The sequence below is a fragment of the Tripterygium wilfordii genome, chromosome 4 (assembly GCF_013401445.1).
Source record: "Tripterygium wilfordii isolate XIE 37 chromosome 4, ASM1340144v1, whole genome shotgun sequence".
Taxonomy (NCBI): Eukaryota; Viridiplantae; Streptophyta; class Magnoliopsida; order Celastrales; family Celastraceae; genus Tripterygium; species Tripterygium wilfordii.
In genome coordinates this window covers 14,517,622-14,530,768 of record NC_052235.1, presented here as the reverse complement: position 1 = coordinate 14,530,768, position 13,147 = coordinate 14,517,622, and the positions used below count along the sequence as shown (strand labels likewise).

The 13,147-nt window shown below is 36.6% G+C and overlaps 2 protein-coding genes across 2 annotated transcripts; both read left to right on the top strand.

Annotated features, from left to right (window-relative positions):
• Positions 1–779: 779 nt before the first annotated feature.
• On the top strand, positions 780–3,935 carry LOC119997964 (eukaryotic translation initiation factor 5A-2-like). Its single transcript, XM_038845210.1, has 5 exons — positions 780–1,001; positions 2,186–2,308; positions 2,412–2,468; positions 3,210–3,284; positions 3,439–3,935. Exons 1-5 carry the CDS (start codon positions 879–881, stop codon positions 3,541–3,543), a joined length of 483 nt encoding a protein of 160 aa, XP_038701138.1. The 5' UTR covers positions 780–878; the 3' UTR covers positions 3,544–3,935.
• Positions 3,936–5,189: 1,254 nt separating this feature from the next.
• LOC119995865 (probable WRKY transcription factor 32) lies at positions 5,190–12,687 on the top strand. The gene is made up of 5 exons (XM_038842327.1): positions 5,190–5,898; positions 6,038–6,087; positions 8,910–9,610; positions 9,750–9,908; positions 12,075–12,687. The coding sequence occupies exons 1-5, from the start codon at positions 5,628–5,630 to the stop codon at positions 12,433–12,435; spliced, it is 1,542 nt and encodes a 513-aa protein (XP_038698255.1). The 5' UTR covers positions 5,190–5,627; the 3' UTR covers positions 12,436–12,687.
• Positions 12,688–13,147: the final 460 nt, after the last annotated feature.

The following is a 13,147-nucleotide window of genomic DNA, read 5'->3' as shown; positions in this document are numbered from 1 at the left end:
AGATAAATAGCTCCATATTTTTTTAAAAAGAAAAGAATTTGTTTTTATTTACTTTATTTTATTAAATTAGCCTTTTCTTCCAAAGGAAAAATTATATAGATCTGCTATACGATCCACAATAATGTATGTATGGTTCTGAGTATTCGACTATTAAGAGATAACATATCCAAAAAAATACGTGTGACAAAAATGTGAATGTTTCGTTGGATATGTGGTCACACTAAAAAAGGTAGAAGAAGAAATGAGATTATTATATCTAAGGTGAGAGTATCACTTATTGAATATAAGTTACGTGAAAATCGTTTAAGATGTTATGGACATGTTCAACATAGAAATAGCGCCATGACGGTGAAGAGGAATGAGAGAATTCGTATCTGAGAGAATAGGAGACAGCAAGAAAGCCTAAAAAAAGCATGGTTTGAAGTATTAAAAAATGATATAAACTTAATAGGAATAGATGAGTGTATGATATATGATAAACCATAACTATACGTAGTGGACTTCCGTTGTTTTTCTCATAAACTTATATAGCTTATCTTAAATTTTGGGATAAAATATTTGATGATGATAAGAAGTATTTTATTCTTTTCTTTACTTTTATTAAATTAGCATTTTCTTCTTGTCGACACATGGCAAAAAGAATCAAAGAAAGAGTGGGAGGCTTAACTCAAGGTCTAGATCAACGGCTGGTATTGGATACGTAGTTAACCATGGTTAAGATTTAAGAACGTGATGCATCTGGAATTCTGGATATATATGAGAGAGCGATGACCACCTGTAGAAGTCTTCCTCTACATCCTCCAAAACACAGTCGCAGACTAATTAAATCAAGAAGAAGAGAAAGAGAGACGACAGAGAGGTAAGAAGAGGAAGAAACGATGTCGGACGAGGAGCACCACTTCGAGTCGAAGGCCGATGCAGGCGCCTCCAATACCTATCCTATGCAGGCTGGTGCCATTCGCAAGAATGGCTACATCGTCATCAAAAATCGCCCCTGCAAGGTCCAATTCTCTGCTTATTTTTCTTATTGTTGGATTTTTTTTCTATGCTTTTATTTCTGGGCTACTTCGACGATGGTTTATGCTGTCTTCTCCTCCAGATCTTTAACTGTTCGGTTTTGATTTTTGGGTGAATTTATTTTTGAATCACGTTCTAGGTTTTGTTTTTTTGTCTTTTTTTCATTGGGATAGGGTTTGAAGCTGGATTTGTTTGATGTTTATGTAGATGATATTTGTTATTTTCTTGATTTATAACAAAAAGGATGCCATTGATTTTGATGCTGTATACTGAGATTTTATTGGTATATGCTGGAGATTTGGGTAACAGTAGTGCCTGGATCACAAGATGCACTTGCCATGTGTTAGATGCGTTTTTGCTATATGTCAGTATTAGGAAATTTACACTAATGAATTTCCATATCAGCTGTCTTCAATTGAATTATATTGTACCGGATTGTTCTGATTTAGTGTATTACAAGCTGCTTGGGAGGTCACAGCAACATAATAATTTAAAAGTATCAATAAAATTTATATTAAGGGTCTTTCCCTTATTTTATAGCTACTCTACTTTGAGAAGTGGGGTGCATTCAGGGTGCACATGTATGAACTTCGAGGGCATCAAGTATTGCCTGTTGAAACTTTAGCTTTTGGTTCCCCATATATTTACAATCTAGTACGGGGAATCTATTGAATTGGTGGTCATCCCTGATGAGAAAATTGATGCAATTGTTTTATTTGATCTGGACTTGCCTTGCAATGGCAATGATCTGGGATTCACTATTGTTGTTTTTCAATTTAAGTAATACCGGCTGGTGAATGAAGCTCCTTGTAGTGAGTGTTCTTTGTACAAACAAATGTAGTTGTGAGTTTGACACATAAAAAGTACCTGCCTGTATTGTTTGGATGTCCCCAAAGGAAAATTCAGTGAAATTGAAACAAGATGGTGAATCCTGTAGTGATGTATGTCTTTGTAAATTGAGTAGATATGGTAATTGTCTTCACATATCAATGTACGTATGTAAAGATGTTGAATGTATATGATACTCTGTAAGGATTTGTTCCAGTTGGAGGCTTCACTTTCTTTATGCATCTTTTCCAAATTGAACTCAATATAGCAACCACAAATATTTAATTGTCATCAAACTTCCGCAGTTCCGCATCTTTTAATAATCATTCTTTCTGAACAGGTTGTGGAAGTTTCCACTTCAAAGACAGGCAAGCATGGACATGCAAAGTGCCACTTTGTTGCAATTGATATCTTTAATGGAAAGAAGCTTGAGGATATCGTGCCTTCATCTCACAATTGTGATGTAAAATAATTATTCTTATATTACTCAGTTTATTATGCTGTCTTTCTTTTAAAGAGTTTATTAATTTGTTCGTCTTTTTTTACTTTCATTTCTATTTAAACAGGTTCCCCATGTCAATCGTACCGACTATCAGCTTATTGACATCTCTGAAGATGGTTTTGTAAGTTTCTTTATTTTTTTATTTATACTAAATTGTGGTTCATGGGAATGATGTGGATTGACTGATGGATAATTGTAGAATTGGTTAGATATCAACAATAATTTCTATTTTATATCTATGCAATGCGTATATGAAACAATGTAAGTTTCTTTATTTTTTTATTTATACTAAATTGTGGTTCATGGGAATGATGTGGATTGACTGATGGATAATTGTAGAATTGGTTAGATATCAACAATAATTTCTATTTTATATCTATGCAATGCGTATATGAAACAATCTCTACACATAATATTGTGGGGTATGGTTTGCATACATTTTGTTTGCCTTGACGCACCCACTGCAGGACTCTTGCACACGAGAGTTGTTTACCTTTTTTATCCGTGAAATGCGTATTCCTGGTTGCAACCTATTGTGTATTTTTTTTTCTTCCGTTGCTGCTTTTCTTTTGATTTATTGGTCGAGTAATATGAGGAACTGCGTCACACATTCTAGAATAAGATTTTTTTTTTTTTTTATATAAGAAGCAATATACTTATAAGTTTCATGAAAGACTGCCGAGGTGTGTGATTTAAGTGGAATTTCACACCTTAAGTAGGTTATGTGCAATTTTGCCTTCTCAGGGAAATTATGTGTTCTACAGAATGTCAAGATTATTACTTTGATATTTGTCATTTAAGATGCCCTTCAACAAATTTTGCCTTCTCGGGGAAATTATGTGTTCAACAAACTGTCTTGCAGGTGAGTCTCTTAACTGAAAATGGAAACACCAAGGATGATCTGAAGCTTCCCACCGATGATAATCTGCTTAGTCAGGTATCATATGAACAAGTATCTATTTCTCTCTTGTACAAATGTTTCTGTCCTTGGAAGTTGGAAATAAGTCATTCTGGAGCTTGCCCTTTATATTCACGTCTCATTTGTCTTTAATCCAAAGAGAATTACTTATTTCCTGGTTTTTTCTTTGTAGATTAAAGATGGGTTTGCTGAAGGGAAGGACCTTGTGGTGACTGTTATGTCAGCCATGGGAGAAGAGCAGATTTGTGCCCTTAAGGACATTGGTCCTAAAAATTAAATATGATGCCATTGCATTAGCTATGGCTGATGGTAAAATGAAACTTTGTGTTCCTAATGAGGAGTTTATTAACGATAATTATGTGCGCAAAACATAAATTACGATAGTACAGTATCTGCGCCCTTGCAACTCTTTTCAAGGCTTTTTATTAGATGCGGAAGATGTGCAGATTTTCCTGGAAGGAACTTGTGTTTATGGAAAAGATGGAATTATGTATGGTATTTATTCTGTCGTGTTCTTTTCTTTTCTTTTCTTTTGACTCGTGATTTGGGATGTTTTTTATTTTTCATTGGATCTGGATGTGTGTTTCATGATTGCTGGCCGCACTTGGTTGTATTAGCAACTGCATGGTTTAAATAATTGCCATGTGATGTGACTGAGCTACCTTAATGTTGTCTTTATGTTATTAATTCAGTTTATGTTATTAATGTGTAGTTTTATATTGGTTAACCATGGTATTATTAACAATAGAATTAATAAGTTGAGACGTGCAATTTTTTCCAATCGTGTTTGGCTTGCAGCAGAAAATAATGATGAAATTTCCCATGCTCACTATGTAGAACTGGATTTGTTAGGTGGTATTTGAAGCTGACTCTGTACAACACAGTGGACCATTGTACAATAAACTGTGGATGGTAAAAATCATTCCCCAAAACACTATCTTAATGAAGGGTCTCATGTTAGAGATATGCAAACTCAAATGTCCAAGGAGCTGATTAAATTCCACAAAAAAGAAAAGGAAATAAAGAGTCCCGTCACCTTTGCGATAATGCAAAAGCATATTTTAAGTGTTTTTAGCAAACCAACTCTAGAGGTCAAGCAAAAGAAAACTACGCAACAGCTCTTCTGGGGAAGGGCAGAGTTAGGAAGTGATAATGGGTTGGGTTAACATTAAAATAATAGTATTTTGATATGTTTGAAAAAATTTAGCCGGAGTTTGGGGGAGCAAATCTGAATTTTCTTTTCAGGATTATTTTAAAACAATACAACTCATTAAAATGATATTATTTATGGACAATGTTTGGTCTCATATAGTAAACCTATAAAGTATAAACTAACGTAAGTTATGACGAAGAAACTCTAGCAAACAATGCCCTCATTTCTTAATCATATTCCTCTTTTGGCATCATTCAAAATAAAAACCAGTCATCGATTTATTTTCTTTGAAAAGACAGGAGTCTTCAAATTCACCGCTTTTAAGCTAACGTTAGTTATGCTAAGATAAACTCTACCAAACGAGGCCATCGTTTCTTAATCATATTCCTCTTATGTAGCTTAATTGGTGAATCTCCGAGGCAAAATCGTATGGACTTGAAAGGTATTGAGTTCGATTCTCACTGATAGTAATATCATTATGGTTACATGTTGGGCCAAAATCCAACTTATTTTGTCATCAAATAGAAAACTTATGTTTATGGGCCTAATGGTCCGAGTTTAGATACATATTGAATGCCTAAAAAACAAATTTATATATTGTGGTTCTAGTTTAAAAAAAAAAAAAACCTAATTGCGTGGAATTTGGACCGTCCATAGTAGAATATGCTAATGTGCATTGCTCCAATCTATTTTTAATGGTTTAAATAAATATAAACTATGTGTCGTACAAAAAATATAATCTATGTCTCCCATAATCATATATTTATATTCACACAAATAAAATACTATTAATCCATAAAGATTTGATACACTTGGGCTTATTCTATACTAGTAGTGGATGCTATAGTCAAAACCATAAAAAGCCCACGGCGCCGTTAAAAGAATCCGTCAAAGTCAACAAAGCTAACGGTGATCCCCGCACCAGAAGCAACGGAGAGATCAACGGCAGTCGTTACTTGAAACCACCTGAGTCAATTCAAGTCAAAGACACATATACTCCCCTTCACCCACCCAAAGGCCAAACCCTGCCCACGCGCACCTACGCACCCGATACGCATAAAATCCGATTCGCAGTCCACCCCTCACGTATCGTTTCGGGTCCTCCAATTTCGGGTTTCAGTTTCGGACAGTATAAATTGAGTATTAACTGTTTAAATATCGAAACTTTACTCTCTGTCTGTCTCTCTCCCCTTGCGAAAGAATCTGCCATGGCTGAGAGCGCGAGCTTTGAAGCTCCGCAGGTAGGAAGTCAAGAACGACGTGATGAGGAACCGCTTGAGGAATTGCAGGAATTCCACGTGGAAGATGATGAGGTAGAAGAAGAGGAGAAGAGTGGACACAGTGAGTCACAGCCACTCGGTGAGTCGCGGGAACTCGTTGAGCTGCCGAGTACTGAAGCGGAGGTGAGAGAGCCTCAATCGGAAAACTTAGAATCGCCTTCTACGGTTTCTTCTTTCCCGGAGAACGGTCATTGTGCGGGTAGGTTTATTTATTTATTTTTTCTTGCGTTTTGTTTTTACAATAAAATATCGGTAAACAGTCTAGTGTTTTTCTGGGGGCATTTTCTTTGTTTTGTGGCGTTGATCGATGATGGGTTGTTTATGTCGGTGATCCTCAGGTTTACGGGTGAATTCTGCTCCAGAATTCCATGAGGCAGCCGAATTGAAGGTTAGTGACGTGAGTTTTCTCGTTTTCTTTTTCATTTCTGCTATTTTCTGATGCTTATTCTTGCGTAGTATTTCGAGTGCTCTAGTGATCATTTGAGACTGTTTGCATGATTTTATGAACGTTTTGTGTTTGCTTGTGTTATCTCTCGATAATTTGAGTTAAATGATTGTTGGGTAAAAACTAGGTTTTTAGTTATGTTTTGAGTTGCTGGGGGTTGTCTCATGTCTGTGCTTATGTGGATAGCAGAATTGTTTCATAATATGTAGGAATAATGCCTCCAAATACTTTATTTAATTCATGGACTGTTTTTTACTTTCAAAATAGAACTGTGAAAGCCAAATAGATCCTGAAAATGCTTTATTTTTTGACCAACATCATTTCTTAGACCCGGGAAAAAAAAAATTTGTCTAGGAATCCTTAAGGTAGAGTCCATCATGGGGCATTTCCCTTTTCATCTGGAACCCCTACCCCAAACTGACTCCTGTTATATTCTTACTGCCCAAGCTTGTATGTGAGAATTATCTTACACATACAAGAATATAGTACTTTGAATTTGGAATCAGTTTTGAACTTTAGTTGCATTGCAATTTGAAATGCAATAGTTTGAAGGTTTTACGTCACACTTGCTGTGTGGTTTATTTTTAGTGTATTTAGGAAAAGGGTCTATTAAAATACATTTTCCAATCTCCCAGTGTATTTTGTGTCCTTTTTCCCTATCACTGCCTCAGTAGCCAAAATGGTATTCAAAAAAGATTTTTATTGTAAAGTTTGGGAGAAGTGCACAAGTTAAACCTTATTAAATGGGAGACTGTGAAACAACCCAAGAAATTTGGAGGTTTTGGAATTAAATTTTTCTGGTTTGTCAACGAGGCACTCTTAGATAAATGGTTATATAGGTTTACTAAGGAAGAGAATCAGTTTCGGAGGAAGACTATTGTTTCAAAATATGGGCTTACCCAACAGTCTGTGGATCACTAAGCACAGTTTGGATTGCTATGGAATGGAGTCTTGGAAGAAGATTATAAATTGATGGAAGAGTGGGTTTCTCTCTCCTTTCTTATTGGGTAGGGGATAGGAGTTGTTTTTTGAAATGATACTATTGTTATATCGGCGCATCCTCGCTAAAGAACTCTTTTCCAGACTTGGACAACTTGGCAAGAGACAGATTGCCAAGGTGATTGATAACAAGCTTATTTCCAATATTGAGATTATTTTTAATGTGATTTTCAACAGAGAGGCCATGAATTGAGAATTGATTCTCTTTGATTCCTTCTTTGGTTCCGTCTATGTGTCCAAACCATGTAGCAATCTTGAAGACCGCGTGATTTGGAAAGAATGTCCCTTGGAGGCAAGCTTGGAAATGCAAGATCAATGCAAGGCATGCTTGTCTGGCTTGGGAAACAACTTGGGAAAGAGTTTTAAATCTATCAGGCTTCAAAATGGACGTATCAAACTACCTAACGGAAATGATTCTTATGCAAAACTTGTGAAAAAGTAGTGCGGCACTTGCTGCATTTTAACTTGGCAACCATCTTGAGAAGTGCAACTATCAATTTAATGGTAATAAATTTTGGATGTTGTGTTCACACTGTGGAGGAAGAGCCCAAAACTTGGAGTTATTGCTCAGGAGCAAGAAGGAGAAATGGGCTAGTCAGGGCGATTCCCTTGACCATCTTTTTGGACTGTGCGGAAGGAGAGGAACAAAAGAGCCTTTGAAGAGAAGGAAACTCACTATTTGATATTTTTAAGAATAGATGGTTTTCTGGCATTTGTATGGGGTTTAGCGGCACCTATGATATAGAAGAGAATCTATGATGCATACAATAAAGATCTCATGAAGTAGTTAATTCAAAAAACTATGCAATGTAGACTCATCGGCTATTTGGGAGCTTGCATAATTTAATTTCAATTCAGTGATCTTATTTTATATTGGGTCTTGCTTTAGTATTTTATGTTATTGGGTTAATTCTGGCTTTAGTAGTGATATCCTAATCATCCAAACCCATTAGGATTAGGCCTATAAGCCTATATAAATAAGATGCAACATTTTTATTAAATGATGACTAACAAGATGAGTACTTTCAGTACCTTTTCGTGGCCTGTGTAATGCAACCATGTCTGAGGTGTGGTGCCAAGGAAACCTAGTTGTGGTGCTTAGGTTTGTTTCGTCTAACCATTCCCTAACCCTCAAAAATCCATATAACATAATTTATTACTTGTGAATGACAATTTGATATTTTTGTATGTTTCTGGAGACAACACCCTCTTGGTGACATCATTAGCAAATTCCTTTCTCTGCTGTTCAAAAAGTGTTAATTACAACCGAGATTAACACAGTTACAGTTATGTTTGAGGGCACGATATTCCTTATTTTTCTTCTCAATAGACACATTATTATACGTAATGATGACTATTAAGTAACCATGTCATGCAATGGTGGAGTCTGTAAAGTGAATGTGGCCTCCTTGACTTTTGTTGGAACAGAGATGGGTAAATAGGAGTGTGGCATCGTGACCCAAGCTTGGGCAAAGAATTGTCCACTTTTGCCCACAAAGCCTCACAATTTTGCCCTCAAATGGCACCCACAGAAGTTATGGCCAAGCATTAAAATTTCTTTATTCACATGATTAATCACTTGGGAGCTTGCACGTCAAGTGGGTGCTCTTCACATACCTTTTGTGTGATCTATACTTCTCTATGGATCTGGAATTCTAGGACTGAAAGATTTTACCATTTTTGCCAGACTTTATCCCCTTTTTATTAAATATGGTAATAACATTATTTTTGCTTTCGTCGTGTATTTCTCTGTTTAATCTTCATAGGAGCAAATTGAAGCGACCCACCAGAAAGCTTTGGGAAGTGTTATGGCTTCTGAACCTCAAATACAAAGAAAGCTAAAGTCATCTGCTTGTCCTGCTCCCTTGTCGGAGCTGTCACCAACTTCTGTTACACAATGTATATCTTCTGCTCAAAGTCCAACATTGGCAGAAGAAAGACTTTCAATGCCGAAGGTTGATAGCTTTTGCACACCTGTAACAATTAAACCGAAGTCTTCAGATGTTAAAACTTTATCTGTTGTTCCGATCGTTAAAACTTCGGTTTCGGATGGTTACAACTGGCGAAAATATGGTCAAAAACAAGTTAAGAGTCCCAAAGGCTCTCGAAGCTATTACAAGTGTACTCATTCTGACTGCAGTGTGAAGAAGATTGAATGCTCTGATCACTCAGGTCATGTAATAGAGATTGTTAATAAAGGAATGCATACTCATGATCCTCCAAAGAAGTGTAATAGCACCAGAGAAAACAGACTTCCAGTATCTCCTACCCCGGCTTTGGCAAATAATGTCATGGAGCATCCTATTGGAATGCCTACTGATTCAGATCCATCCACTTATTTGAGACGACCTGCAGAGCACACAAGTACCATACCTGAAAGAAAACGACAGAACTCAAGTGGCTTCGAGAGGAATGGTGAAAGTCAAGTTAAGGAGGAGCAGGTTAATGAGCCAGAGTCAAAACGGAGGTAGAGTTTTCCATAAAATTACTTTCTTCACATCTTTGTGCCCTTTTTGATGTTGCCCCGTGTTTTCCATAATATCATTGTGAAAGGGTGGTGTTGGGGATGATTTGTTTTAATATGCTTCCTTTTTGTTGATGACCAGATTGAAAAAAGACAATTTGGTGTGTTCAGATTCTCTACTAAAACCTGGAAAAAAACCAAAGCTTGTTGTGCATGCAGCAGGTGATGTGGGTATCTCGGGTGATGGATACAGATGGCGCAAGTATGGACAGAAAATGGTGAAAGGAAATCCCAATCCCAGGTGCATGCCTATTTTTTTGATGGTCTTATTGATAGGCTTATGAATTTAACCAAGTTTGGTTACTTGAGTTTCTAACATTGTGCTGTCAATGTTATTTAACTTCAACGTGATTTTTTTGTAGTATCATAACTCTGAATTGCTGTTTATTTCTCTAATAATTGATGATTACTTTTTTTCGACTGTTGATAGTTGATAATTCCATGTTTCAAATACTTTCTAATGTTAAGACTTAAGACACCTAAGATAATACTTTCTAATTATTTCTTCATCATGATTTCATCGGATTTGGGAGTTGTGTTATTTACACAGTCATTTTTATTGATTTGTTTTTATGTTGTTAAATGTAATGGTATCCAGATTTACTGACTTTTTACTTTTTATATTTTCTTTGCTTAGAGTTCATTGACCGAATGACAACTTGCGCTTTATATTTAGTTCCATTTTCTTAGTGACAATTTTAACTTCAACTTTATTTTTCCTTTTCCACTAAAATATCATAGCATCCTGTAGGCCATAATACGTATTTGTGTTTTGTGCCTTAGTTTCTATTCAACACGAAATAAATCCCATCATGTAAAAGATGTGACATTAAAATTGCTGATATTTCAAACTTCTTTGAATGATACATTTACTGAAAGTGAACAACTTTGCAAGTTTTGGAGCAACACAAAAGATTTTAATCAATGGCTTGTGATTGTCTGCATGTTTTCCTTGACTTGGTTGATTACCTTTCTGGCATTATGATGATGACCATTCCCGTAGTTTGCTAGTCTTTCTTTGAGTGGTTTGGATTTATTTGGTAAGGTTGCCAAGATCAAAATCAAGTGATTCGGTAAGTGGGCCTATTTGGTTTTTATTGTAGATGGTGATGTGAGGGAGGTAAGTTTAACATTTTTTGTTAGCTCGGAAACTGATAGTTGCATCGTATAATTCTTGACACTCAAGTAGCGCCAAGATATGTGTGCACAACATTGTCATCTAGCGCAATTTCTTAGGGTCTAATATTCCTGACAGCTGACACTGCTGAAATGTTGTCATGATTTAAAACTTTTTCATCCACCCACTAGAACAAAGTTGTATATCTTGTAGGTTATCCTCTTGGTGCATTTGAGGTCATGAACAGGTAAAATTAAGGGATGAAATGGGGAAGATGGTGGTGGGCGGTGTTGAACCTTTTAATCATGGAACCTCTAGAGATGAAACTTATGTCATTATGTGACAGTAAGGATTCCAGAAGGTGGTCCTAACCTGGAAACCAAGACTCAAGGCACATTTATACCATCCAAGAAGCAGTAAACTTATTTGCCACAATTGTCTTGACATCTCAAAAGTAGATAACTGTCTCTTCCGCTGATCCTTATGAATTTGAATCATATGCTTGTATGATTTCTGGGACTCTGCTCATCACCTTCACCTTCATCTGAGATGATATAGTGAATGAAAACCTTTTTTTCCGTTCAAGTTTAGTTGTCAGTGATAATTCACATCAAAACTCTAATATCGTAAGTCGTAACCTTTCTTGCACTTTGTTATCCGACGGTTGGGCCTTGGTTGTTGTTCCATGTGGCTTATTCTAGAGGCTTTTCCAAGTTCCACTGTTCTGAACACCAAGAGGATAACAAATATTGCAAAAGATCTATTCTGGAAAGGAATTCCAAATTTTCAGTAACCTGCCCTAATCTCATATAGAACGACGTTGACGTTACATTGTCAAAGTAATATCGTTGGTCTATTATGTTGCCTCAACTTAATTTTATTCTTTATTTGCATCTAGGACCAGCACATAAATCCATGTTGATTTTCGTAAATGGTTGACCTCGCGTGTTAGTGGATGGTCAAAACAAAAACTGTTTAGCCCACTACATTAATGTCTTGTACATAGACACTGACTTATCACCCATTATTTGGAGTGCATGACCATGACATTTCTTTATGGCATATTGGCATGTGGTTCAGAAAATGTAGTTTATTTTTTTGGAAATTATTGGGAAATTTCCTATCTGAGCTTCTTTATTCATTATAGAGAACTGTTCCTTTTGGAATTTGTATTACCGTGATCTCCTTAACTCTTGCCTGCCATTGGATTGTGGAATTAACTACATAGGAAACAGTGGAGCAGTTCTTCAGCTTTGTGTGTTCTAACTCACTGCTTGAATGGATATACAGGAACTACTACAGATGCACTTCTGCTGGATGTCCTGTCCGTAAGCACATTGAAACCGCTGTAGATAACACAAATGCTGTTATTATTACATATAAAGGAGTGCATGACCATGACATGCCCGTGCCAAAGAAGCGACATGGCCCACCCAGTGGTCCTCTTGTTGCTGCTGCTTCTCCTGCTGCTATGAACAACAATGTGCAGTTGAAGAAAAGTGACTCCTTACAAAACCAAAGAACTTCAACCAAGTGGTCTGTAGGCACTGAAGGTGAATTAACTGGTGAGGCATTGGACCTAGGAGGCGAGAAGGCAATGGAATCAGCTCGAACTCTTTTGAGCATTGGATTTGAAATCAAGCCTTGTTGAGAACTCCCCGGTTTTCTCGAGTGTACCAGGAACAGAATTAATGGCCCCTTGTTAATATGGATGATGATGATCTCCATATGAGCGGCTTAAGTTGTGAGGTTTGACAATTTCCTTTGGCCCTTTTTCAAGTTATTTTTTCTTATCTTCGTGCTTTAATATATTGGTAAACCGTTGTATATTTGGTATTGTACACCTTGACTTGATAGGATGTCCTTAATTCTAGTGGAACAAATAAAATTGGCTTCCAAGTGATGAGCTTTGCAAAAAAAGTGTGTGCGCGTCCTTATCTACTGGCTGTTCGTTCCTTACTTAATCGAGATGGGATCTCATTATTCCACCCCTTTAAGGAGTATGCGCAGAGTTCTCTCAATGAAAGCATCATTCGTTTCAATGAAGTATCAATGATGGTCTTTATACCTTTGGACAAGTTGGGTTGGATTTTAAATAGATTTGATGTAGCTCACAACCACAAGACCAATGATGAAGGTCTTTGTACCTTTGGACAAGTTGGATTGGATTCGGAATAGATTTGATGTAGCCCACAACCATAAGTCCATAAAGCACCAATGATGAAGGTCTTTATACATTTGGACAAGTTGGGTTGGATTTTGAATAAATTCAATGTAGCTCACAACCACAAGTCTGATGACAGAATGATATTGTGTGCTCTAGGCCGAAGCCCTCATAGATTTGCTCCTCTAGGCCTAACGTC